This window comes from Hippoglossus stenolepis, chromosome 3 (genome assembly GCF_022539355.2).
Source record: "Hippoglossus stenolepis isolate QCI-W04-F060 chromosome 3, HSTE1.2, whole genome shotgun sequence".
NCBI lineage: Eukaryota > Metazoa > Chordata > Actinopteri > Pleuronectiformes > Pleuronectidae > Hippoglossus > Hippoglossus stenolepis.
In genome coordinates this window covers 20,499,256-20,522,714 of record NC_061485.1, presented here as the reverse complement: position 1 = coordinate 20,522,714, position 23,459 = coordinate 20,499,256, and the positions used below count along the sequence as shown (strand labels likewise).

Below are 23,459 nucleotides of genomic sequence, written 5' to 3'. Positions count from 1 at the left end.
CCTATGTTTTTACATTGTGAGTAAAAAACCTTTTGATTGAAAATGTTAAATAATATCCAGTTATAAAAAACAGGAAAATGTTTGTTTACATTGAAAGAGGAAGAAAAATATGTGTAGTTCCCCATGATGCAAAAGGTAAAAAGCTGATGGGAGCACATATTTATCTGTAAGCAGACTTAAAGACAATATCAAATTTAACAAACAGACAGGAAACAACTGGTTCTGTGGGAGTTGTGGTCGATTCTATTACATGCAGCTGTACTTGACACATTTTACCAAACTTAACATTCGAAAACATAAGCATCAGCCAACACACAACATTTTATCAATCAATCAATCAATCAATCAATCTCTATTCTTATAGCACCTATCACGCAAGTTTGTGAAGTTCAGAGTGCTTCACAATTGACGGATGATGCAAGAATATGACAGACATAAAATGCTGTCGATAAAATTCCATAAATTCTTCAACACTGTTCATCCCTTTTTAACCATGTTTTCAGTCAAGCTACCTTTTGAAGCACAGCTCTTTCAAGTGAATCCACCTTCATCTGCTCCATCCTCAGGCTGGCGTTCAGAGCCACGCCCTCAGAGCTGGCCTTGCCTCGCACCTGGGCTATCTCTTCATTCGCCCTGCGAAAGTGGGGGAGCGGAGGAGAGGGGAGAAGGAGGAGATGATTGTCAGAATCAGCCTTGAACCCTAGTGGATTTATTCAAACCCGTCTTATGACACTTACTTGTCCAGTTTCTCCTCAGCATGAACCTTGAGGGTTTGGTATCGTTGCTCCTCCTGCTTGATCCTCATCAGGTAGTCCTGTGCACACTTCTTCAGCACCTCCTCATTCTGTAGAGATGCATGTAGAGAGTATATAGTGAGCTGATTATTACATGAAGGTGGAATGAACTGCTTAATGAAATATAAAGCTGTACTGACCTTCTTGAAGCCCTCCAGGACTCCCTTCAAGGACTCATACCTCCTGAAGAGGTCAGCGAAGGAGCGCTCCACTGAGTTGAGGTCAGCAAGAGCCTGATCTCTCTCTAAGGTCAGCTGCCTCACTGACTTACTGCAGGACAGCGTCTTCTGCTGCTGCTCGTCCTCTACAGACACAGACGTGTCAGAGGAAAGGTTTTATGCAAACAACTTCAAGACTGAACTGAAACAGTGCTGTTGAATGCAGCCCAAAAATGTGTGGGCACATCAAATGGTTGTATTGTGAGTATTCGGTTGTGTTGCGAGTATTTGGTTGTATTATGAGTATTTGGTTGTATTATGAGTATATGATTGTGTTGTGAGTATTTGGTTGTGTTGTCAGTATTTGGTTGTGTTGTGAGTATTTGGTTGTGTTGTCAGTATTTGGTTGTGTTGTGCGTATTTGGTTGTATTATGAGTATTTGGTTGTGTTGTCAGTATTTGGTTGTATTGTGAGTATGGGAAAAACATATAGAAAAGTATCACCACCAGGGGGCAGGAACTTACCAATCATCTGTGCAACTGTCTTCTCATATTCTGCAACTATTTTCCTGTCAAGAAGAGAGCAGTCCTCTGTCAGCTTTGCTGACCAGGACCATTTTCACATTTGTGCTGTAATGTTTTGTAAACAGGAATTGAGGTGCCAGAGTAGCTACCAGTGAAACTTCGTACCTCATCTCAAAAACCTCAGCCCTGCTCTCCTCGCACTTTCTCTTCCACTCGTTCACCTCAATCTCTTTAGTGATGATCTGGTTAGAGGACAAAGAGAAAAAAGAAATAAACTGAATAGATACGTTTAGATGTGTATTAGTGATCATCATCAGATTTACTTCGGGTCAGTACCTCTTCTCTGATCAGGGTGAGAACTGCAGCCTTGTCCATCTCACTCAGTGGTAAGTTGTCCTGGCTCAAGGCTCCTGGGCCTGTGGCATCGTTGCTGCTAATCTTTATAGTTTGGTTCATGCATATCTCACTCTGTAGAACAGGCAGAAAACACAATGTGCTCAGTTTGACGAGATCTGACCCACGATCTTTATATGTATGTTTGTTTTTATTATTATCATTATCAGACTTTATCTAAACAGGTTATTCCCAATATGGTTAATAATCTCTTTTACAAGGGCGATCTGGCAACACAGTCTCAACAGTGAAGGTAATTAACAGACAAACACGTAGATTAATAACATAAAAACTTGATCGTATAAAATGCTTGCAGACAGACAACCTGTGCCTTCTTTCTAATCAATTATTAATAAATAATAAATAAATAATTTCAGACCTTAGCACCTAAAAAAACAGCTCGCATTCATGTAGACTTAACAAATCAACATCTGTGTTGTCTCACCATTGCAAGAGGTTATCTTGGATAAATATTGTGTTAGTAAAAACCATTTGGTTCTTGTAGCTAAATTACCTTGTGACTGCAGCACAAGTCAACTGTTGATTCAGTATCAAAATAAAAACTAAGACTCCAATTATAACTAAACAATCGTATTATTTACTACTATTAGGTGCTAAACAAGCTGTTTGTGTTGAATTATTAATATTAACACCTGCCTGTGGTTCCTACAGTACTTACTATATCTTCCTTCAGGCTGCAGGGGTCCTTCTCCTCCTGCTGATCTGAAATCGTTGTCTCAGGGCCTTTGAGGAGAAAAAACACATAATTCAGGGACATGTGTTAATTGTACTAGCTACTCATGTCCAAATTACAAAAAGAAAGAAGCAAATCCATACAGTGGCTCATCTGTAGTCTATGTGAAGAAAGTATCTTCAGCATTAGGATATTTTATTACATCGTCTTGATTTTGTGATAAAAAGATTTTGAAAAGTGTAATATTTGCACCACTGACACAGACACAGTTTTAATGCACAACTGTGGGAAGCAGTGGTTCCCCGGTGTTACATTTATAACTTCCTCATATCCAGGAGAGGGGTTTTTTGCTGCGTTTGCAGGCTCCGTTTTTCTTCATCATAATTTGACACATTTTTGTAGCATTGCAGTCTCTAAATTCACCCTCACTCTCCTTCTTGGTGTTTTTTGGTTCAACTGACACCTTTCTGCGGATGCCTACTTCTCCCATCATCAATACTCTGATATAAAGTGGCACTATTACCACATCATAAGGGAACTTATATGTTCAGGTGGAATAACAGAGACCAGACCTGTCATTTTAACATAAACATACATTTCTTTGTGAACACATTGGTCTGACAGCTGTTCCACTGAGGCTCGCTTAAAATTTTAATAAATGTCATCTCTAGCCTGGGCGCTCCATTAGCCCAAGCTATAGCTGACCCCTAAAACAATGCTCTTGAATATTTCACAACAGAGAAAATCTGAATCTGTATCCTACCATCCATAACATCAACTGGTGCTTTATTGAATTCAGGTTCTCCCTTCTCCTCCTGGCTCTCCATTGTCTGGCCCATGATGCCAGTGGAGGCCAACTTCTCCTCATCGGTGGCATGATGAACCCGCTGAGTGATCTCTGGGGTCTGAACCACCACCTCGTCTTCCCCCTGCAGACAAGAGAACCCACAGTATGATATGATTTATATCACACATTAGCCTACTTACATACTCACCTGTAAGAGAATACACAACATTCTGGGTGAAAGAAAACATGGAGATGACGTATAAAGTAACTGGTGGCAGAAATCAAGATAGTTTGCAAGTTGAATAAAATCATTAAAAAATAAAATGTTAACATTTTATGAACTAATGAGGGTAGAGCAGATTAATTCAGACACTCATCATAACCAACCGTGACTGTGTGTGGGTGAGTGTGTGTGTGTGTGTGTTTATTTGTGTGTGTAATTGTGTGTGTTGAGAGGTTGGACAGCTGCCGAATAATGGACATTGCGGTGTCACTGCAGTAGAGCAAAACATTTCAGCTAACACAACATTCACACACACAGACACGTATACACACATACACGTATACACACACATGCACGCACACACACACACACACACACACACACACACACACACACACACACACAGACACGTATATACACACACGAACACACATAAAGCCAAAACACACACATTACCTGATTACACACATCAAGCACCAGGGACTGGCTTTCATCATATTTCTGTACTTTACAGGAATTCCTACAAAACAAGCACATGGAACCAACACAACAGTTAATATCTAAATATAACTAAAAAGCATTAAATTCAATGTTTCTATAACCATAAAGCTGCTAACACCTCTGAGCCTTGTTGCATGGCCCTATATCATGTGAGGTGAGCAGCATACATTTATAACCACACAGGTGCTGCCCAGCTTCCAAAAGGGATCACGAGACAGGACAAATTAAATAGTGAGTGATTGGCCTCACAAGTTGGGGGGGGACACTGAGGGAGACACGTGCTCCCTCAAAGCTCAGTTCTGACACGACACATGTCACGATGGGAGTAAAATGGGAAGGGGCATGCGTGAGAGGCAGCGTCGATAGTGAGAGTACTTACAACAGAAAACAGAGAAACTTGACTTGTTCAGATTTCCTGAGGCCGAGAGAGGTGGGCGAAAGCAGAGGTTGAGGGGGTTGCGCAACAGACAAGAGGAGGAAGGATGAAGGATGAAGGGGGATAGAGCGAGGGATGGGGAGGGTTTTCATAAGGGAACAAAGAACAGGGGGAAGAAACAAACGTGTTCAGCTCAACATGTTAGATACTCAGCAGATAGTTTAAGGTTTGAGCAGAAACACAAGATGCCGACAAACCTGGAAAAGCTAGTTTGAACAGTGCATGCGCACTTTCAACAGTCTATTTATAACTGCATCAACTGGGAATTGCATCAATGGTCAGTATGCAGTGTTAAGTGTTTGTCATGTGTTCAAAGCATTGTTTGGTATGCATCCAGACACCCTCACTGACTAAATATAGATAATAATATGTGATATATATCTTTTATCTTCTGGGGCAAGAAAGAAGGAATGCAAGCATATGGATGGAAATTCAATCGCATATCTCTGTAGACTAACCTCTCTTTGCTTTTCTTGGGAATCTGCCTCACTTTCTTCTCACCAGGCAAGGGCCCAGCTTTCTGTTTTACTTCGTCTTTCACTTTCTTCTCGGGCTGAGCGGTGCTACTGGACGATTCCTCTGTGCTCAGGCTTTTGGAGGAATTAAAAGGGTCCACAGAGTCATCAAATGTGTCTGGGTCGAAGCTGTAAGACCCCTTAGGGAGCACAGGAGAACTGCTCGTGTTGCTGTTAGTGCCAAACGGATTGAAGTTCGGGTCATCCCACTGGTTGGGATCAAAGTTATATGTTCCTGTTTTAGGAATAGGAACGTCGTCAAGGTTCAATGGAGCGGAGGAGTCTGAAACTGGCAAAGAAGTTTCTGGGAAAGGATCTGAAACTGGTTCTGATATTGCCTGGGAAATTGGTTCTAGTTCTGGTTCTGGTTGAGGGACTGGTTCTGACTCTATGGGTTCTGGTGCAGGTTTGCTGGAAGCCTCTTGTCTTTTTGGCCTCTGCTTCTTAGCTGTGAGTTTACTGATTGTCTTTTTTCCACCTAATTTCCTCGGAGGTGGTTTACTGACTGGCCCCTCATCCAGACCGAACTCCAGAATCACAGGTTTTGTCTCAGATGAGGGCTCCATCGTCTGTGCTTCTGCTGCTGAGCTGGCCTCGCAAACAGGAAATGAGCTACCAGGTGGCTCAAGTCTCGGTAGAGAGTCTGAACTGCATGGGGGAGGAGAGTTTTGGATTTTTGGTCCACCGCTGGTAAAGGGGTTAAAGCTCACATCCAGCTGGTCAGGGTCAAAGTTGTATGTGGCATTGGGACCAGGAAGTTCTAGTTCCTCATTTGATTGTCCAAGCTCGTCCAGCGAAGCCGTCATTTTCAGAGCCGGAGGCTTAGATTTGCTGGTTTTAGTCTTTCGAATGGGCTCCGTCTGTTTGGGGAGGCCATTGCACTCTGGTTCTGAAACAGTAAAAGGTTTTTCCTCAGGGGGCTTCAGAGTTTGGCTGGGTGCAGGTTCACTGCTCTGCACTGAGTCTGGGTCTGGTGCTGGGGCAAAAGCAAGGACTCGAGCTGGGGCTGAGATTGGGGCAGGTGCTGGGGCTAAAATTGGGGCAGGAGCTGTGGCTTGGGCTGAGATTGGGGCAGGAGCTGTGGCTTGGGCTGAGATTAGGGCAGGAGCTGGGGCTGGGGCTGAGATTGGGGCAGGAGCTGGGGCTGTGATTGGGGCTGTGATTGGGGCAGGAGCTGGGGCTACGATTGGGGCTGGAGCTGGATCTGAGATTAGGGCTGAGATTGGGGCTGGGACTGAGATTAGGGCTGGGACTGAGATTGGGGCTGTGGCTGAGATTGGGGCTGGGGCTGAGATCGGGGCAGTGGCTGAGATCGGGGCAGTGGCTGAGATTGGGGCAGGAGCTGGAGCTGAGGCTGAGATTGGGGCTGGGACTGAGATTAGGGCTGTGGCTGAGATTGGGGCTGGGGCTGGGCCTGGGGCTGAGATTGGGGCTGGGACTGAGATTAGGGCTGGGGCTGAGATTGGGGCTGTGGCTGAGATTGGGGCAGGAGCTGGGCCTGGTGCTGAGATTGGGGCTGGGACTGAGATTAGGGCTGGGACTGAGATTGGGGCTGTGGCTGAGATTGGGGCTGGGGCTGAGATCGGGGCAGTGGCTGAGATCAGGGCAGGGGCTGAGATCAGGGCAGGGGCTGAGATTGGGGCTGAGATTGGGGCAGGCGCTGGGGCTGGGGCTGAGATTAGGGCTGGGGCTGAGATTAGGGCTGGGTCTGAGATTGGGGCAGGAGCTGGGGCTGTGATTAGGGCAGGAGTTTGAGCTGGAGCCAGATCAAGGACAGGGTCTGCATGTAGGATGGGTTCTGTGTCCCGGGATGCCTCAGAGGTAGGCACTGTGCATTCGGCCTGCTGAGGAGTTTCCTTCACTGAGGAGGAATCAGGAACAAGCATGGAGCCCAGAGCATCTGTTTTTTCTGCTTCTAGTGTCTGCATGTTTATTTCCAGTGGGTCCCCCATGGGGACCACAGGCTCATCCTGACCCATGTTGTGTCTAAGAAAACTGTTGTGATCGTCGACAGGAGCTGTCACTATCAGGTGCTCGTCCTGATCCAAGTCTGAAGAAGAAATGAGAGAAAGAAAAACACCAGAATTAACCCTGAAAATAAAAACATTAAAACACTTCAGCTTCAAACAGCAACCTCTCCAATCAGAACATAAACTCTGATGAAAGTGATATCGGATTGGCTCTCTGAAAGCAGGTTACTAGCCAGCCAACTGTTCCACTAGCTGCTGTTGCCATGGCGACGTCTTACTATGAAGGCCGTCACATACCAAGAAGAACATTGGAAAATACTACATAAATAGCTCTATTTTTCACCCTGTGTTGTATACTGAGGACAGCAGGGACAGCGGCTGTGATAGTGTAATAATTACCTCCAGGGCTCCTTTTGACACATCAACATATTTCAGTGTGCCCGTCATACCCGCCATATTCATGTAATATTATGTTGCTAAGAGACTAGCTCTGCCTGCTGTGTTTCTACCTACTTCTACACACAGTAGCATGTCTCCCTGAGTGTCATTTTCAAAGTGCACCTTCCATCTGACATGCCCATTCAAACACGTCCTCATCTGTATCCACATAGTCTATACAATGTTTGTTAAAGAGGTTGTTTTGTTCTCTCTGTGTTGCATAGAGGCAAAACACGTCACAGCAAAGATTAAACTAACTCAGCTGCAAAATACACTGATCCCAAGGTCTAATTTGCCTATTAAAGCATTGTTTTGCATCTGTCTACCATTTTGTAAAGATTTTTTCTGCACAAAAAGTGCAACATATATCTGTTCATCGTAGTAGATTTGTTTTCTTTGAAATGAGAAATGTCAAGCATCCCGCTGTTCACATTATCAGGTTTTATGTTTGGGGACTTTTTGTCACATGGTATTCTACCGTCTATTAAATATTTATAAAGTGCCATCATGTGTAGACTGATTCTGATGCAGTGATGGAGACTTTGGATGGGCACAGACACAGAGATCACCATGTTTATATCCAAAGAAGTTTATAGAGTCACTTCAGCTCCTGGCTGACAGGATTCGAACCTCCTCCTCCTCCTCCAACAGCTGCAGGGTTAGGGATGTTTGTGTTTGCAACAAACATGAACGCCTTCCTCTCTCTGTATCCTGGCTGACCTGCGCAACGTACACATTTGTAAAATGTCGCTGGAGCTGTTTTACCGGAAGATTTTAACCCTATCAGAACTGCAGCAGCTTCACTATAAAGCTTGTTCTCCAAAGGCTACTTGATGGTTCCAGCCTGATAACGGTCTTTGTTCAGTCACTCCCCTCACTGTGACCTCTATCAGTGACCAGCACAAAGCAGGGCCAACCAAAGCTTTTGTTGAACCTGTTGAATTCCAGAGCAAAGGCCATTCCCACACTCTGCTGCAGACTCCTGCTGTTAGTATTTAACTGACAGTGACAGTGCTTCCGCCATCAACACACCCAAAACCCACCCAAAATTCCTACTCAGTGCGCATACCAGTTTACATACCAACAGGCAGGACAGCTTAACTATTAGGTAACCTCAGGTATATGTTATCAATCATTGCATTGTGCATTTGATGGAATTTAATACATAGCGCCACCAAAACCTCGCGCCACCTGAACAGTTTTTTCCCCATGGCAGTGGGGCTCACAAACAAGCCCCCTGCATCACACTGACTCTGCCCCCGCACATAACTTATAACTTATATATTGTTGGCACTATCCGGAACCAATCACTGCACCTTAGCACCGCACGTGCCTATTGTTTTTTCTGTATATATTGTTGTTTTATGTCCGATTTGTTGTTATGTCCAAAGGCACCAACCACACCAAGGCAATTTCCTGTATATGTAAATATACTTGGCAATAAAAAGAATTCTGATTCTGATTCTGATTCTGATAGGAGGTGTGAGTGCTTCTTTCACTGGTTATGAGTAACTGAGCTTGTAGTTAAAAAAAAGGCAGGTCAATTCTTATTGAAGCTGAAATGTATTCTGTAGGTACATTCCTGAGACAGCACACTGCATATGTATCCAATTACTGTGGCATGGTAAACCTGAAACACCGTGTACACAGTTCACCAACGGTAGTGGAGGTCATATATGCAGAGATTTTAACATTTAAATGTATATTTTTAGGAACATGTTCTCATTGTCTAATGATACAGACCAATACATTCACACATGTGAAGTCTGAGCCTTTTGTGCAACATCAGAAGAGTGACAAGGAGTAACGCTGTCTGTCTATTCTGTTCAATATTTGCCATGTGAATGAGAACCTGCAGCCACCTGAGGTGCTACTGTAGCGTGTTTACGTCTTGGACATCTTACGTCGGCAGTCTGTCTGCCTTTACAGTTGATTTACTAAGCAGTGGCCTCACCTGTTTTCTCTGCATCGGTGTTGTTGTTCTCCAGCTCTCCCAGGTTGGTCGCAGGCACGTGGACAGGGGTTGCAGCTTCAGGGGTGCCAAAATTCCCCTCTGAGTCAGAGCTGTGGCAGTCAGAGAGAGAGTCAGAGAGTTAGCGCGTGAACTTTCCTAACGTTCATGAGATGAGAGAGGAGGACAGAAAAATCCTTACATAACTGAGGAATCACATTACAATACTGAGAACACAGGGCGCACTAAATCTGCTGATCCCCAAAAGCAAAAGGGTGAATTAACTGAACTGTAACAGACCTGCATAGACAGAAATGCACAAATTGCATTTGACTGTGCATGTATATGGACAAATGTAGCTCTCATTAATTCATATACAGACACATTTTTGATTCCATACTATGGGATTCATGGCATCATGGCTTGTGACCCTGAAATGTAAATGTGTGTTTATTTGTGAACCCTCATCACAGGCTGCAATCCAGATGTTCCCTTGTCACATAGTTTCATTAGAATAGAGACATGAGGAGGTAAAACTATCCAGTATTCAATCACCAATCAGAGAAAAGTCATGAAATACAATCGTTCAGGTCTACAGAATTATCTTTCTAATTATCTTTCTAACCTAACGCCTCACAGCTATCAACATGTTTTGCATGTGAACCAGAAATATATTGAATGTAGTAATACACACAATTTAATGTGTTTAGTGTCATGTATCATTCACTTCATGTCAGCGACGGGGAGACAGTAATATATAGTTGTAGAGAAAGAGTAAAAGAGAAAGAGGAAGTAGGACGGCCTACTATTTCCTGTTCCACTGTAAGCACCATGCAGCATGATTTATAACATTCTAGAAATAAGTGATCGATTAATTTTAAATAAAGATGTGAGCATTGCCTGGGAAAACAGTTTGTAATATACATATATATATATATATATATATATATATATACTCAGTCTTTTCCATGCCGATTTATGATTTCAGCATTAGTGCAATGGCTTTAACTTCAGGAAGCAACATCACACATGTTGACGTTACTCTGGTTATATAACAACTGATTAACAACAGAGTAAACATGGATTCTGACAATTGACTTCACACAGCAGTCAATCAATAAAATGTGTTTAAAGAGTGAGCACAAAAGAAGTAGAGCAACAATGACCAGGATGATAATGTGATCAGGAACAGAGCCACATGACACAGTGTCTGGAGCATGTGTCATCTTTGTGTTTCCAGTGATTACATCATTGAATTGAATTGTACCTGACTGGTACCTGACTGGGGTGTGTGTTGTTTCTGTCAAATCCACAGAAATGTACCGGCTGAGAAAAACATTAATTTCAACCACTGTCACAGTCTAAAGACCAACCATACCACAACGTGTGTGTCAACACCAGACAACACACACGTCTTTCTCTGTCAATCTCACAAACGTACAAATGTCCCCTCCTGTTGGGGGAACCCACAGTGTCAGTGGTTCCCTGGGCCCCCGCACAACACTTGCCTGAAGCCTTGAGATCTTTCATCCTCCTCTCTTTCCTCCTCCTCTCTTTCCTCCTCTCTCTCTCCACGTTGCCCGCTCTCCTCGCTGGCCTCCCTCCCCTCTTCATCCTCCTCTTCTCCCCCTCGCACCGCCGTCCACGTCCATTTGGCCCATGACACAGGTGACAGCCAAGACATCACTCCTCTGTCCTCTCGGTGGGATCCTCAACCCTCTGTCGACTCACTGATGGGTTTTCTTTAAATCCAGAACGGTACTGGTTGTCCTTTTCTGTGTGTTTCCTCCTCAGATTTCCACCCTGCTGCCAGTTGCTCTCACATCTTCCCACAGAGCTCCCTTCTTCTAATGAGTTTCCCATGAAAGGAAGGAGATAATTATTTTTCCACTCTTCTTTTTGTATTTTCTCAAAAAGACTTCATCGGCGTTCTCTTCTCTTATTTCCCCCAGTCACAGTCCCTCTCCTCCTCCTCTCTGCCTCTGTGGCAGAATACCACAGGTCTGATCAGCTGGTTTACAAAATGCTGCTCTCACTCTCTTCTCTTCTAAACCCCCTCCAACCTCTCCCTTCCACATCAGGCTGCTCCACTGACAGACAATGCAGAGGGGGGAAGGCAGGGATCTTGAATGCAGCTTCTCTGCACTGAGCTGAATGAGTTCCCCTGTGGTTGGAGATTGGTATCTCCCTGTCAGGCTGCTCTTCTACTCTGAGGCAGAGGGAGGGAGTCAGAAAACAAACACAGGAGGAGGAGGAAGAGGAGGAGGAGGAGGAGGAGGAGTTGTATGGTTGGGTCTCCACAGTTTACAGCCCAAAGAGAGGTTAGGAATGTGGGGCTGGATTTTCAAAAGCCCTCGTTGCCCCCCCAGGCTTTTAAGCGGTTATCTGTCTCTCCCATCCAGTGGCAGGCAGGCATGCATGACCACGAGAACCTGTTCTGTTGGACAGCCTCAGGTGATCTACCTGAAATTTGTCTGAGGTATAGCACTAAATGCACAGGCAACAATGGACTTCAATGCAGTCATTAGCAGCAGGTAAAACCCCATTATTGTATCTGACACAGGTACATCGTGAAGACAATTGTGCAGTAAGACAGAATGACATCTCTCATGATGTGTCTGAAACACCTCAACAGCGCGAGAAGCAGTGTTCTATATAACTATTGCTGCTATACAAGAAAAAAAAGCCCTTAAATATGTGTCAGCAGAGGATTCATCATGTTTACATAAAGACTCATGACATACGAAGGCTAAACACTTCATGGAAAAAGACTCTTTAATTAATCATAATCACAACGTCTTCTTCAAATGTGGTTTGTATTTAAGTAAAAGCCAATTAGCAGCACTTATCGAATCCGCCACTCACCTCTTTGATATATGAGTTTTCAAAGCCATAATGAAACACACATGAGAGGAAAGTGAATGCAGCTTCTGTGCTTATAAAAATAGGTTCACTTTCCCCCCCCAAGTCCATCCTAAAGCAATACTTACAGCCATATGTACACTGACAGAAATATGGCTCTCTACAGTTTTTCCTGCTGTTCATAATGGCTGTAAAGTAATCCCCCAGAAACGCTCTCTCACCGTAACTCCTCCAAAGATAAAGCAAAATGAGGCTTTAGCAGCTGCAGCTTGTGCTTTATTTCTGTTTTTCCACACATTTATATTTTCTAGTTCAGTTCCTCTTCTTTTTCACCAAATCATGTTTTTGCAGTTTAGGAAATTCCTTCTTATTGGGCATATTTCAAAGTTACAGTCTTACTATCAGAAGTGAACGTTTTGTCACCGTGCCTAGCCTGTACAAGGACAAACTATGCATGGAAACAGAAAGGGGGGGATTTGGCTCCAAATTGACTCTTACTTTGGAGGAATCCTACTGTTTTGGCGAATTCAAATTTACTGAGCCTCACGTTAGCTTCAGCTAAATAAATGAATGACTGTGAAAGACTGTGAAGTTAGACCGACAAAACAATAAATCTGATGTATCAGCCGAAGATATATCACTATGTTGACTGACAAGTAACAAAGAATATGTAGAAACAGAAAACTAGAAATCTCACCACGTATCTTATATGAAAAACATTAGTTTCATAGTTTCTTTTGTATATTATATCTCTATGTTATAAAAGATATTATTATTGGACAATATATTGTTTGTTGTATTTTAACTTGTATATAACAATATCAGTATCAGCCTATTCACCGACAGGGATATACTGTACATTGTCTTCATGGTCTGTAGTGTAAGGAATAATTACAGTCACTATAAACTCTTGCATTGTAAAAATTGACAAGGGAATATTTCATTATGGTAGAAAATATGACTTTATCCTTTCATTTGCAGATGGACCGATGATGAAACAGACAAACCCTTGGAAAAGAGAAAGAGGGATTTAAGATACACACATAGTATTAAGGAGATCAAAATATCAATAGCCATGCTTGCAGCAGTGTTTGTAATAGCATTTTAGTTACTTTAAAATCAGTGTTGTTTTTCTAGTACGCCTGTATAGTACATGATCTGATGTTTTTGTGCAGTGATTCTTGTCATATAATATGACAAAGCATCTTCTGTGCATTTCTTTTTAATATCGACCTCCATTGCCAGAAAGTCAAAGGTTTGGCTCGACCATGCAGCAGCTAAACTCCTCTCAAATTCTCACCGAGCAGCAGAGACACACGTGCCTCAGTCGGCCTCAGAGTTTCCACATCAGAGCACAATAGGGGGGAGTGTGCCCACTGCCCATTCACTGTGGAACATGTGAACTAATCATGTGCAGGTACTAGTAAAGGGGTAGTTTAAAAGATTTTCCTCGGTGCACAAGGATCCGTCTGCGCCTTTATTCTGAGAAGTTAGTTTCTCTTTATTATCTGTAAACAATGTTCTCACAAGAGCACCAGGATTTTCTCTTTTTGAAGTTACTGAGACACAGTCAAAATGTTTAAAGGCTCAGGCTTATCAGAACAAAGGATTTTCTGTGTTTAAACTGGTCAATAATCCATCATCAATATTTGGATCATACAGTATGTGATTAATAAGTTACACCACATGAGAAACCTTATATGGTTTTCACATCTGCGGAGGTTTTTTTCATCAATATGTTGATGTCTGAAAGCGGAAAGAACATTTAAGACTTTGTTTCCATGGACTCACTGTTTATTCCAAGTGTCTCTGTACTGGAGCGGTCAGTGAAAACTCATGGTAGCCAAGGATAAGAAGGTTACATAAGGAAGCATTCCTATTACCATCCCTGACATGATATCATAACATGTTGTTCTAAACACTGAACTAAAGCACACAGCTTTTCAGTCGTACTAGGAGAGGAAACCTTTAGGACTGGAGCTTTTCACGTCTAAAAATAAACGGCATCATTAAACATCAGTGGGCAGCGTGAGGCAGCTGCGTGTGACTCAAGATAAAGAGACCAACCTATTCTCAAAGGCGGCTCTATCACCACCACCACCACAGCCACCATGGCTCCTGCCAAGAAGTCTGACGCTCCACCAAAATCCAAACACAGCTCAGAAGAGCTCAGGTTTCAAACACGGTGGGAGGAACCTGAAAGGCTGTTTTTGAGAAAGTCATTAAAACTAGAAAGAAAAACAACCTGGCCTTCCCCAACCTTTTCTGGAGTTGTTCTCAAATTCAGGTTGTTACAGTACAACTTTGACTAATGACACGAGTATGTTTAGTCGTCTCGGCATCATGTAACAATATCTTTCAGACAGGGCTGCTCTGTGGCTTCACAGCTCAGGTGTGTGAAAGAATGCCAAGATAAAATGTGCTTATACACACATAATATATTTACACAGAGTCTACTTTATAATGCTTTAAATAGGCTTTTGCTAAAAACAGAAGTGTGTTTGTGTTTAAGACAACAATGCTGCAGCCATGGTATTACATAACAGCCTTTGCTCTGGAGCCTGAAATAAGTCCAGACACATGGAGAGATGGCCTGGTTTTGGCAAGTGTCAGCAAACTATCTAGAGGCATCAGACAGTCCGTGTTCTTTTTGTTTTCTTTTATTTTTCAGGGGTGGAAACTAATGAGGAGGAAGGAAGCGAGTCCAACAGTTGTGTGTGTTTGAGGAACAACGGAGGGACGGCAAAGACAGGCAGAGTCCAACAACAACTGGTTAATAGTGTAGCATAGAGCAGTGCTCACTTCTGCCTTATTGTGACAACGAGGGACTCTACCATGTTAAATATGAGCACAAACTGAACACCATGAGAAGAACATTCACCAACCAACAAAACCTACAGGCAGCTGGCAGAGACCGTTAAGCGTTGTGACCACATCCTGTCAGAAATGACTGTGGGCCCATTCACCAGCCTCATCAGTCATCAGATGGCAGAATCAGTGTTGCATTGACATCTAGTGGTCAAAAAGCACTATAACAACTGGAGAATGCACAACATGTTATTGTTACATTATTATTACATATGGATATGTAGATTTTGCTGGTGCAGGGCACACAAAAGAATACAGAGGAGAACATAAGAAGACACAATACACTGCCTGTTGTAAAAATTTTGAAATCTACAAAATAATGTATAGTAACAGGAGAGACAAATTATAATAAAATAGAAGAAGACCTGTGGCACTTAAAAAGTAAATATTTAATTCTAAATATAAAGTGCTGTGTGCCTGCTCAGCTCAATGAGTCCATAAGTTCCTCCCTTACTTCATCACTTTATTCATCAATTTTTAAAAGACACAAATGTTATACCAATAATAAAAGAGTCAAAAAGAGTCAAAAACAAGAGCAGAAAGAGCAGGATTTGTCTGTTATATTACTTGCTGGGCTCCATTGAAACAGTGGTTTAATTATATATCTAACATTTAATTTAAAGTTGATAGTAGAAGGAAGAAATGGCAAAATATTTGTATTTGTATTTTATATATATATATATATTATCGCCGCTAGATGGCGATACCTCTGTTCTTGCTGTGACAAATTGACAGTAAGGAACAGATCCGCCAAACGTGAAGAAGAAGCACTTCCGCTGTGACGCGCTTAGCACTCAGTTAATGGCGGTGGGCAGCAGGGTGGACTGTTAACGTTTCCACGGTTATAACTCTGTCTCATAATCTTCTCAACATGTACCGGAGTGTGTCGGAAAGGCGGAGTGGTTTCAAGATGTTTATTTTCAACTTTCAGGTCGGTTCAGGCGACGCGCTGACGCCAAACCCACAGCCGAGGAGCCGGAGACGAGACAAACGGTGAGAGGGGTTCAGTGTGGATGAAGTGCAGCTGCAGGACCTTCATCAAAACCTCACATGTCTCTTTACTCATATGATCCATGTCTGATCTACCGCTACACTCAGACCCCTCCGGTCTCCAGGGACAGGTTTACTTTCCCTCCTCAGAGGCAGGGTTTAGCTGTTATGCTCCACACACACGGAACAAGCTTCCTTTAGAGCACTGCAGGTCCACTGTGCTTTCATGTTAGTTAGTCACAGCCCTCTGTTAAATCCAATAATCATTTCTCACACTTCACCGTTACGTTCACTCTCCTATTTCTTATTTCATCTGTTCGTGTTTTGTTCTCTAACCATCCAAATACTTCGTTTGTATTGTCTTATGTTGCTTTTAGACCCTCTTCAGACCTGCTATCAACATCAGTCCTGAGTGATCCGATCACAAAGAGTGAAGTTCAGGTCCGAACGCACCCAAATTCATCCAGAATGCGTTCAGAGACCTGATCCTTCAGACCACATTTAGTCTGGGACACACGTGGCCACAGTATTTTTGCTGTGTGAACGCTAAACTTTTCCTGGGCTACAAATGAAGGCCTTCTCTGCTCACGTTCTCTGACCTGTTACAGTTTCACTATTAATCAGAAGTATTGTTACACCGCTCAGTAGCCATATTAGCAACAGTGACCACCATATATGTATTTCTGTCTTTCTCAAACGGGTCAAATCTTTCTTCAAAGTAGATCTACATATGGCATTGATTCATTGAGCCCCAGGCTTTCCACTTGTGATCAGATCTGTCAGGACGGATGTTACCAGGTCTGAACAGCGCCTTACAGTTTGTCATGATGTCTTTTCTATTTCATGTAAAGCTCTCGTCATTGAAAAGTAATTTACAAATAAACTTGTTTTGCCAATTCAATGCTGCATTCGTGAATAACTTACACATTTTAATGTCAACATCTTCAGTTGAGCTAATGGAGAACGAAGATGGAGAGAAGGAAGCGGAGTGTGAAGTGGCTGAGCTGCGTCTGAAAGCAGACTCGCTGAAGCAGGAGCTCAGAGAGTGCAGAGTCGAGCTGGCAAAGTTACAGAAGCAGCTGAATCAGTCTGAGAGGCTGCAGAAGAGCACAGAGAGCTACAACGAAGACCTGAGGAAACAGGTCAGTCCCACTCATGCACCATCAAAGAGTCATATTCTGAAAATTGTTGTGACCACAAGTAGATGGCGGCTTAATTACCTAACAACTACTTTATTTGTTCTCTTCTGGTGAATGTTTTATTTCATTAAAGTCTATTAACTGTTGGCACTCTGGCCTTTGGTTTTGTGATTCACAACAAACAGATCATCATGTTAGAACCATATGAATTCTGAATTCATTGATTTATTGATCTGAATTATTTTGTTTCAGGTGGATCAGCTGAGTGCAGAGATTCACGAGCGGAAGAAGAAGGATAAAGACCGAGTCAACAGTGAAACTCAGACAGAAGAAAATGTGTGGACAGAAACAGGTGTGTAAATTTCACATATGTACATTTGATGGATAGGATGACAACATCAGAAAATAAGAAAACTGTTGCAAATCTTTGGATATTCTCTTCCAGATTATTACAACTACTACTATGGAAGCTACTCTCAGAACACTGAGTCAGCAGATCCTCAGGAAGGCCTGAACGCAGCAGCAGCAGTAGTAGTAGCAGCAGAAGCTTCAGCAGCAGAAGCTTCAGCAGCAGAAGTATCAGCAGTGGACGGAGCTGACCAAAGCAAGGCTGCAGAGGTTTCAACACCAAACGAAACAGAAGCTGCAGATGAGTCAGCTCAACCTAACAGCAGTGTCACAGTCGCAACAGAGGTCAGTTCATTAAAAAGTTAGTTATATTTAAACAGTCACTACGAGCAAAATTTCTTCAATTTTATTTTGAACTCAAGCATGTACTGATTAGAATTTGTTCAAAGATCAAAAGTCAAGGTCACAGTGACCTAAGGATCTTGGAAATGTGACGTCAGGAGCACCCATAGAGAATTTCATTATATCTGGCACCAACATTCACTTGGATTCAAGGATGATACTATTTTAATTTGGTGATCAAAGGTCAAGGTCACTATGACCTCTCAAAACCCACTTTTGTATCGTGAACTCTTAAGAAGGCCTCAAGAGAATCCTTTCAAATTTGGCACAAAAAAAACACTGATTAATCGATTTCTTTAAAAATGTCAGTTAAAAGTTTGAGATAAAAATTTGATGTTGTCTCTTCCAGGAGGGCGATGCAGGATCTATAGCTGATATGTTGAGGGCCACTGCTGAAGAGGCAATGACACAGACCGGCTTTGTGTTTGATGAGACCACAGGGATGTACTACGATCACAGCACAGGCTTCTACTATGACTCGGTTCGTCAACTGCTTCTGTGTAAAATTTTGGTGTCTATAGCAGAATCCATTTCAGCAGCAATTTGACAGACAAGCCATTTTTCTTCCTCAGGCTAGTCAGTTGTACTACGATGCCAACACAGGCATTTACTACTACTGCGAAGCAGAAAGCGGCCGATATCAGTTTCATTCCAGGATCGAGGTGCCTGCTGCACAGACCGATGTGGAGCCTTGTTCAGACATGTACACTGCTGAGAAGAAAAGCAGGAAGTTGAAGAAAGGGCTCAAGAAAACGTCACACAAGGACGATAAGGTATTTAAAAACAAAATCTTTCATTGATCCATGGCATAGTCATTTTATTCTTTGTAGCTGACAGCTGCCAATTGACTTTGTACCATTGCCCAAACAAATCCTCTGGACCTTGTTAGTCTCAGTCTTCAAACACTTGCTTGTTGTATTAATTTGAGGCTAATTCACTAAAAGAATATTCCTCTGACCTAGGTGCAAGAGGTGACTAGCTCTTTGGCTAAAATGAAGATTTCCTCTCGCTGGAAAGTCGCTGCACACAGAGGTACATTTTTAATACCACCATTAAGGTCTTAAAAATGTATTTGTATATGTGTTTAGTTATTTCTCCTACCATCATTGAAATAATAATAATTTTGTACATTTCACCAACAAAAAATCCCATATACAGTTTTATTAAAGGCATCATTTATAAAAACTACACCTTTAATACTATTTACTTATTATAGATAGTTTGTAAAATATATTTTTACAAAACTTAACAGAGTTAAAAGGTTTTGTTTTCCCAGTGAGTTTGGATCATATAAACTGTCTGTAGGATGTTTCACAGTTTTCAATGAACTGTTAACATGTTTGAAGTGATCATTACTTCTCTACTGTGTTGTAAACCTGACTCAAGGTTTTAGTCATCTTTTGTATAAATCTGCCCACAAACTAATATTCGGATGACTGAGGATTTTCCTGTTAAGCCTCACGTAATGTGGTTGAGGTCTATGATGAGTTGTGTTTGAAGACTGAGATCATGCACTGTGCCAAAAGGCACTGGAGCTACAGTACAAAGCCAGCTGGCCGGCTGTCAGTAAACATTCACTGAAGGTGGTAATCACACCATTGACTCTCTGATGGCAGGAACTAACGTTCGATGATATGAGGTTGGAACAAGAAGATATTGAATGGGTCGAGCTGAAAACAACCAAGAGGAACACAGAATCCCGGAACCTGAAGCGAAGGTCTCGCAGTGCAGACTTGGCTCCACGCCGGGAGGAGAGCGACAAATCTTCGAAGAGGAAGAAGCAAAAAAACGGTTCAGGGCACGATGACAAGGGAAGATCAAAGAAGAAAAGCAAGAAATCAGAAAAGAAGAAGAAGAAGAAAAAGAAAAAGAGCCAGATTCGAAGTGATGACTCGGAGGGGAATAGCGAACCGGAGGAGGGTGAGATCACAGAGTCTGAGAAAGACAAGTGGGAGTCTACTCCTTCGTTCTCATCGTCGTCTGCATCCCCCTCCCAGGAATCTGAGATGGAGACTCAGTGTCAGGAAGGTGAGAAGAAAGACAAGATAGATTCAGCACCTGTCCAGGGTGCACATGTTCACTATAGGGTCTCTGTGAGGTTTAAGCTGGTAATAACTTGTATTGTTTTTATTGTCTTAACTTTTTTGTGGGTGTATTTTTCTTGCAGTCAATGCAAACATTTGGCCGCCATGTGTAAGAGTGACAGTAGTCAGGTCTCCAGTGCTGCAGGTGGGCACTCTGTTCATCATCACTGCAGACTCTCCAGCCACCATCGGCAGGTCTGTGTAACTTTCTCTCTTTAATTGACAAGTGCCAACATAAGTTTTGTCTCAGTTAAAATTAATACTTTCATACCAAGGACTTAAAAATGTGTGTATATCGTTTTTAGAGGATGAATTGTTAGTGCTAAGGCTGCAATACTGAGCCACATGGCTTTAACACAGATTTTTTAAAATGCACCATCTTTGTGAGTAGTACAAGTAGTAGAGGTGCAACAGATCACAAAACTCACAGTGCAGATTAGACTATTGTTTTTATTGTTTATATTCCAGGTGTTCAATGTTTTAAACTAAAGTAGTAATTGATATCTCAGTGTGTCCTAACGGCTCGTGAGACTCCTTGATGACAACGTGCTGTTTTCTATTGCAGAGAGAAAGATATGGATCATGCAATCCGAATTCCAGAGATGGGAGTCAGCAAGGTAACGCTCTTCACTTCTATATTTACTTGAGGAAGATAATCGTTCATTAGAGTAACACGTGGTTGTGTGATGTTTCTAACTGTTAACTGTTGTTCGGTTTCAGCTCCATGCAGAGGTGCACTTTGACCAGGAGCAGCAGAGCTACGCGCTGGTGGACCAGGGAAGCCAGAACGGAACAGTCATCAATGGCAACCGAATCTTACAGGTCAGCATTTTTTTTCCTCAAATAAATTAGGAAAACTTGAAGCTAGCAGTGACATCATTATCAATATTTCTTCAACAGCCCAAAGCAATATGTGAGCCGCAAGTGCTGATGCACGGTGATGAGGTGAAGATGGGAGAGACTGTTCTCTCATTTCATATCCACTCAGGCACTGACACCTGTGATGGATGTGAGCCAGGGCAGGTGATGGCCCACCTCAGCAAGCACAAGAGAGAGGAGAACACAGGTGAGCAACCTCCAGAGCAAACCAAGTCACAGAAGAATATGTTTCTGGCTTAGAATCATGAAACAGCAGTGATATACTTCACTTAAATCTCACTGTTTTCCCTAAAGGCCCTGCTCTCACCAAAGAGGATAAAGAAGCACTGAGACAGAAGGAGCTGAAACAGATGAAGGCCAAATATGGCCTGCAGGTCAGTGTTGGCAGCAGCAGACAGGTTAAACCCTCAATTTGTCTTTACGCAGTCATTCACCTCTGTGTTTTCTGTAAACAGAGCAATGAGGAGACCAAAGCCCTGAAGAACCCCAAATATCAGGACCGAGCAGAGTCTCGTCGACAGACAGTGGGCAGCGAGGGGGTTTTCCAAAGAGATGATGCTCCTGCTTCTGTTCACAAGTAAGTCCGTTGTTTTTGAATGTTGCTGAAGAATTTAAATAATAGATTTGAGTGGTAACTGTATATTATGATTTTCCTCTGAAAGGGAAATCAGTGAAGTCAATAAAGGACGGAAGATGCTGGAAAAGATGGGCTGGAAGAAAGGAGAGGGACTGGGCAAAGGAGGAACTGGAATGAAAAACCCAGTAAGAGCGCCTTACAGACTGGAGATGTCGAACTGTAACATCTGCTTTAACATAGATGTACTCCAAAATAGCAAAGATATTTGATTTTCTTTCTTCTTCTTTTTTCTCATTCCTTTCTCCACAGATTGAACTGAAAATCAGGAAGTCTCAGTCAGGTCTGGGAGCCGGTGCAGCCATGTCTCTCGACAGCGTCTCTACGACCAAGTCAAAGTCCCAGAAGAACTGGGAGAAAGCCAGAGAGAGATTTGCTGATACATTCGAGCTTGACGCATCGGTCGTCAAAACACAGAGCAACTCCCCCAAAGCCTGGGTGAGAGCAGAAGAGACTGAGACCACCAACTCACAGACAGACAGCCAAAGTTAGGAAGAAGATGCATATATGTACTGTGGACATTAAGAGCTGAGTGCTTTTTTACTCAGTTTGTTCTCTAGTGTGCTGGATGAAGACCCCAGCAACCAATGAAATCCAACCTCTAACTTTGTTCTGTTGAGAGCAGAGTGTGACCATCAGTGTTTGGCACCACATTTTAATTAGTTTGATGAAAACATTGATCAATTGAAGTCATTTTAATTGTCTCAGTTAAATTTTTTTATGTAATTTTTGGCATTTTAAAACTATCATTGTTTATAATTTCCATGGTGGCAGGGATTTCTTATTAATAATGAGGTTGAATCCTCTTCTGAAGAAGAGATGTTTAAGGCAGCAGAGGAAACAGTTCTGCTGGTCTGGAGCTACAGTGTGAGATTACACAAATGTAGGAATAGATTGAATAAGAATTTGCAATAAAACACGTACATTCATCCAACTTTCACATTGTCATGTGGTTATTTGTTGAAGAAAAATTAGATGCATTTCAAAGCCAACCTTTTCCATAAATTAGGGTTAAACAACAAAATAGTTGTAATTGATTAAATTAAACACTACTGATCAAAAGTATTATGTCAAAATATGGGAACTTCATGCCCACCATGATTCTTCTGTCCATTTGTAAAACGCTGTCTATCAACCAGTTGTCCAGAGCTGTGCATTAACAGAGTTTGTGAAAGTCAGTCGCTGTGTTTGCAGAATGTTTCTGCTTCAGCTCCATAAGTGAATAATGTGGGATGTTTTCGGTCCACAACACTGGAAGTAAAGTTCCTGACAGTGTTTCACAGACCCATGTGTCTGTAGTCAAACCAACACAGGGCAGATCTGCTGCTGTGCCTCCCAGAACAAAGGGGACGTGGATCGCCTCAAGCAAATATTGACACTGTGAAGCTACATTTCTCACAATGACATCATACTGTGATGAGACAACTGTGGATCTGCTCAGACAGCCCTGTCAACTGGATCATGTGCCCAAACACCAAACCCCTTCTTAACATGTTGCACCTTTAAAAAATTTGCATTTTCTGAACATTGTGTACGATCAGAACACATTTGTTTGTCACTGCTGTTTTTGCTGCAGCGCTCACACACAGCCACGTATTTGTTCAACGTCAGTGAGCAAACATATTGTACAGTCCGTCCATATGAAGTGTGAACTACAGACCCCTGCTGTGTGAATATTTGCATGTGAGTGCAAATGTGTGCAAATGTGCGCAAATGTGGCCAGTCACACCACAGGGAAGAATGAATTCAACCAGCCACAAGTTTTGTATTATAGTTCCAGGTATCGGTTCACCTGCATACAATTTAACAGAAAAGTGTAATTTGTTACTAGCTCAGCGAAAAGCAGCACAAGTTCATGTCAACAAATA

General features: G+C 42.5%; 2 protein-coding genes across 8 annotated transcripts in view; one reads left to right on the top strand and one right to left on the bottom strand.

Annotated features, from left to right (window-relative positions):
• The window catches only part of tacc1 (transforming, acidic coiled-coil containing protein 1), a 30,216-nt gene that overhangs the window by 2,030 nt on the left and 4,727 nt on the right, over positions 1 to 23,459 (bottom strand). For 2 of the 3 annotated variants that reach the window (XM_035152629.2, XM_035152628.2), the window contains exons 2-12: positions 9,389 to 9,498; positions 4,970 to 7,076; positions 4,031 to 4,094; positions 3,328 to 3,493; positions 2,550 to 2,614; positions 1,814 to 1,945; positions 1,643 to 1,719; positions 1,478 to 1,521; positions 935 to 1,098; positions 738 to 844; positions 513 to 633 (exon numbers count right to left, since the gene is read on the bottom strand). In XM_035152629.2, coding sequence (XP_035008520.2) covers positions 513 to 633; positions 738 to 844; positions 935 to 1,098; positions 1,478 to 1,521; positions 1,643 to 1,719; positions 1,814 to 1,945; positions 2,550 to 2,614; positions 3,328 to 3,493; positions 4,031 to 4,094; positions 4,970 to 7,005 — 2,976 coding nt within the window. In that variant the 5' untranslated portion in view covers positions 7,006 to 7,076; positions 9,389 to 9,498. Of the gene's footprint in view, positions 1 to 512; positions 634 to 737; positions 845 to 934; positions 1,099 to 1,477; positions 1,522 to 1,642; positions 1,720 to 1,813; positions 1,946 to 2,549; positions 2,615 to 3,327; positions 3,494 to 4,030; positions 4,095 to 4,969; positions 7,077 to 9,388; positions 9,499 to 10,893; positions 11,475 to 23,459 lie in introns of those variants that run through there. The other variant, XM_035152627.2, reaches the window with a different exon arrangement.
• aggf1 (angiogenic factor with G patch and FHA domains 1) lies at positions 15,867 to 22,525 on the top strand. Of its 5 annotated transcripts, none has more exons than XM_035152632.2 (15): positions 15,867 to 15,922; positions 16,047 to 16,108; positions 17,054 to 17,247; positions 17,497 to 17,596; positions 17,690 to 17,937; positions 18,344 to 18,475; positions 18,567 to 18,767; positions 19,611 to 20,022; positions 20,162 to 20,273; positions 20,644 to 20,695; positions 20,799 to 20,900; positions 20,979 to 21,144; positions 21,252 to 21,534; positions 21,620 to 21,719; positions 21,844 to 22,525. In XM_035152632.2, the coding sequence occupies exons 3-15, from the start codon at positions 17,062 to 17,064 to the stop codon at positions 22,081 to 22,083; spliced, it is 2,334 nt and encodes a 777-aa protein (XP_035008523.2). In that variant the 5' UTR covers positions 15,867 to 15,922; positions 16,047 to 16,108; positions 17,054 to 17,061; the 3' UTR covers positions 22,084 to 22,525. The 5 variants fall into 5 exon arrangements, with proteins under 5 accessions (XP_035008523.2, XP_035008522.2, XP_035008521.2 ...); XM_035152631.2 differs by having other exon boundaries at positions 15,876 to 15,956; XM_035152633.2 differs by having other exon boundaries at positions 15,881 to 16,108; positions 21,252 to 21,331; positions 21,413 to 21,534.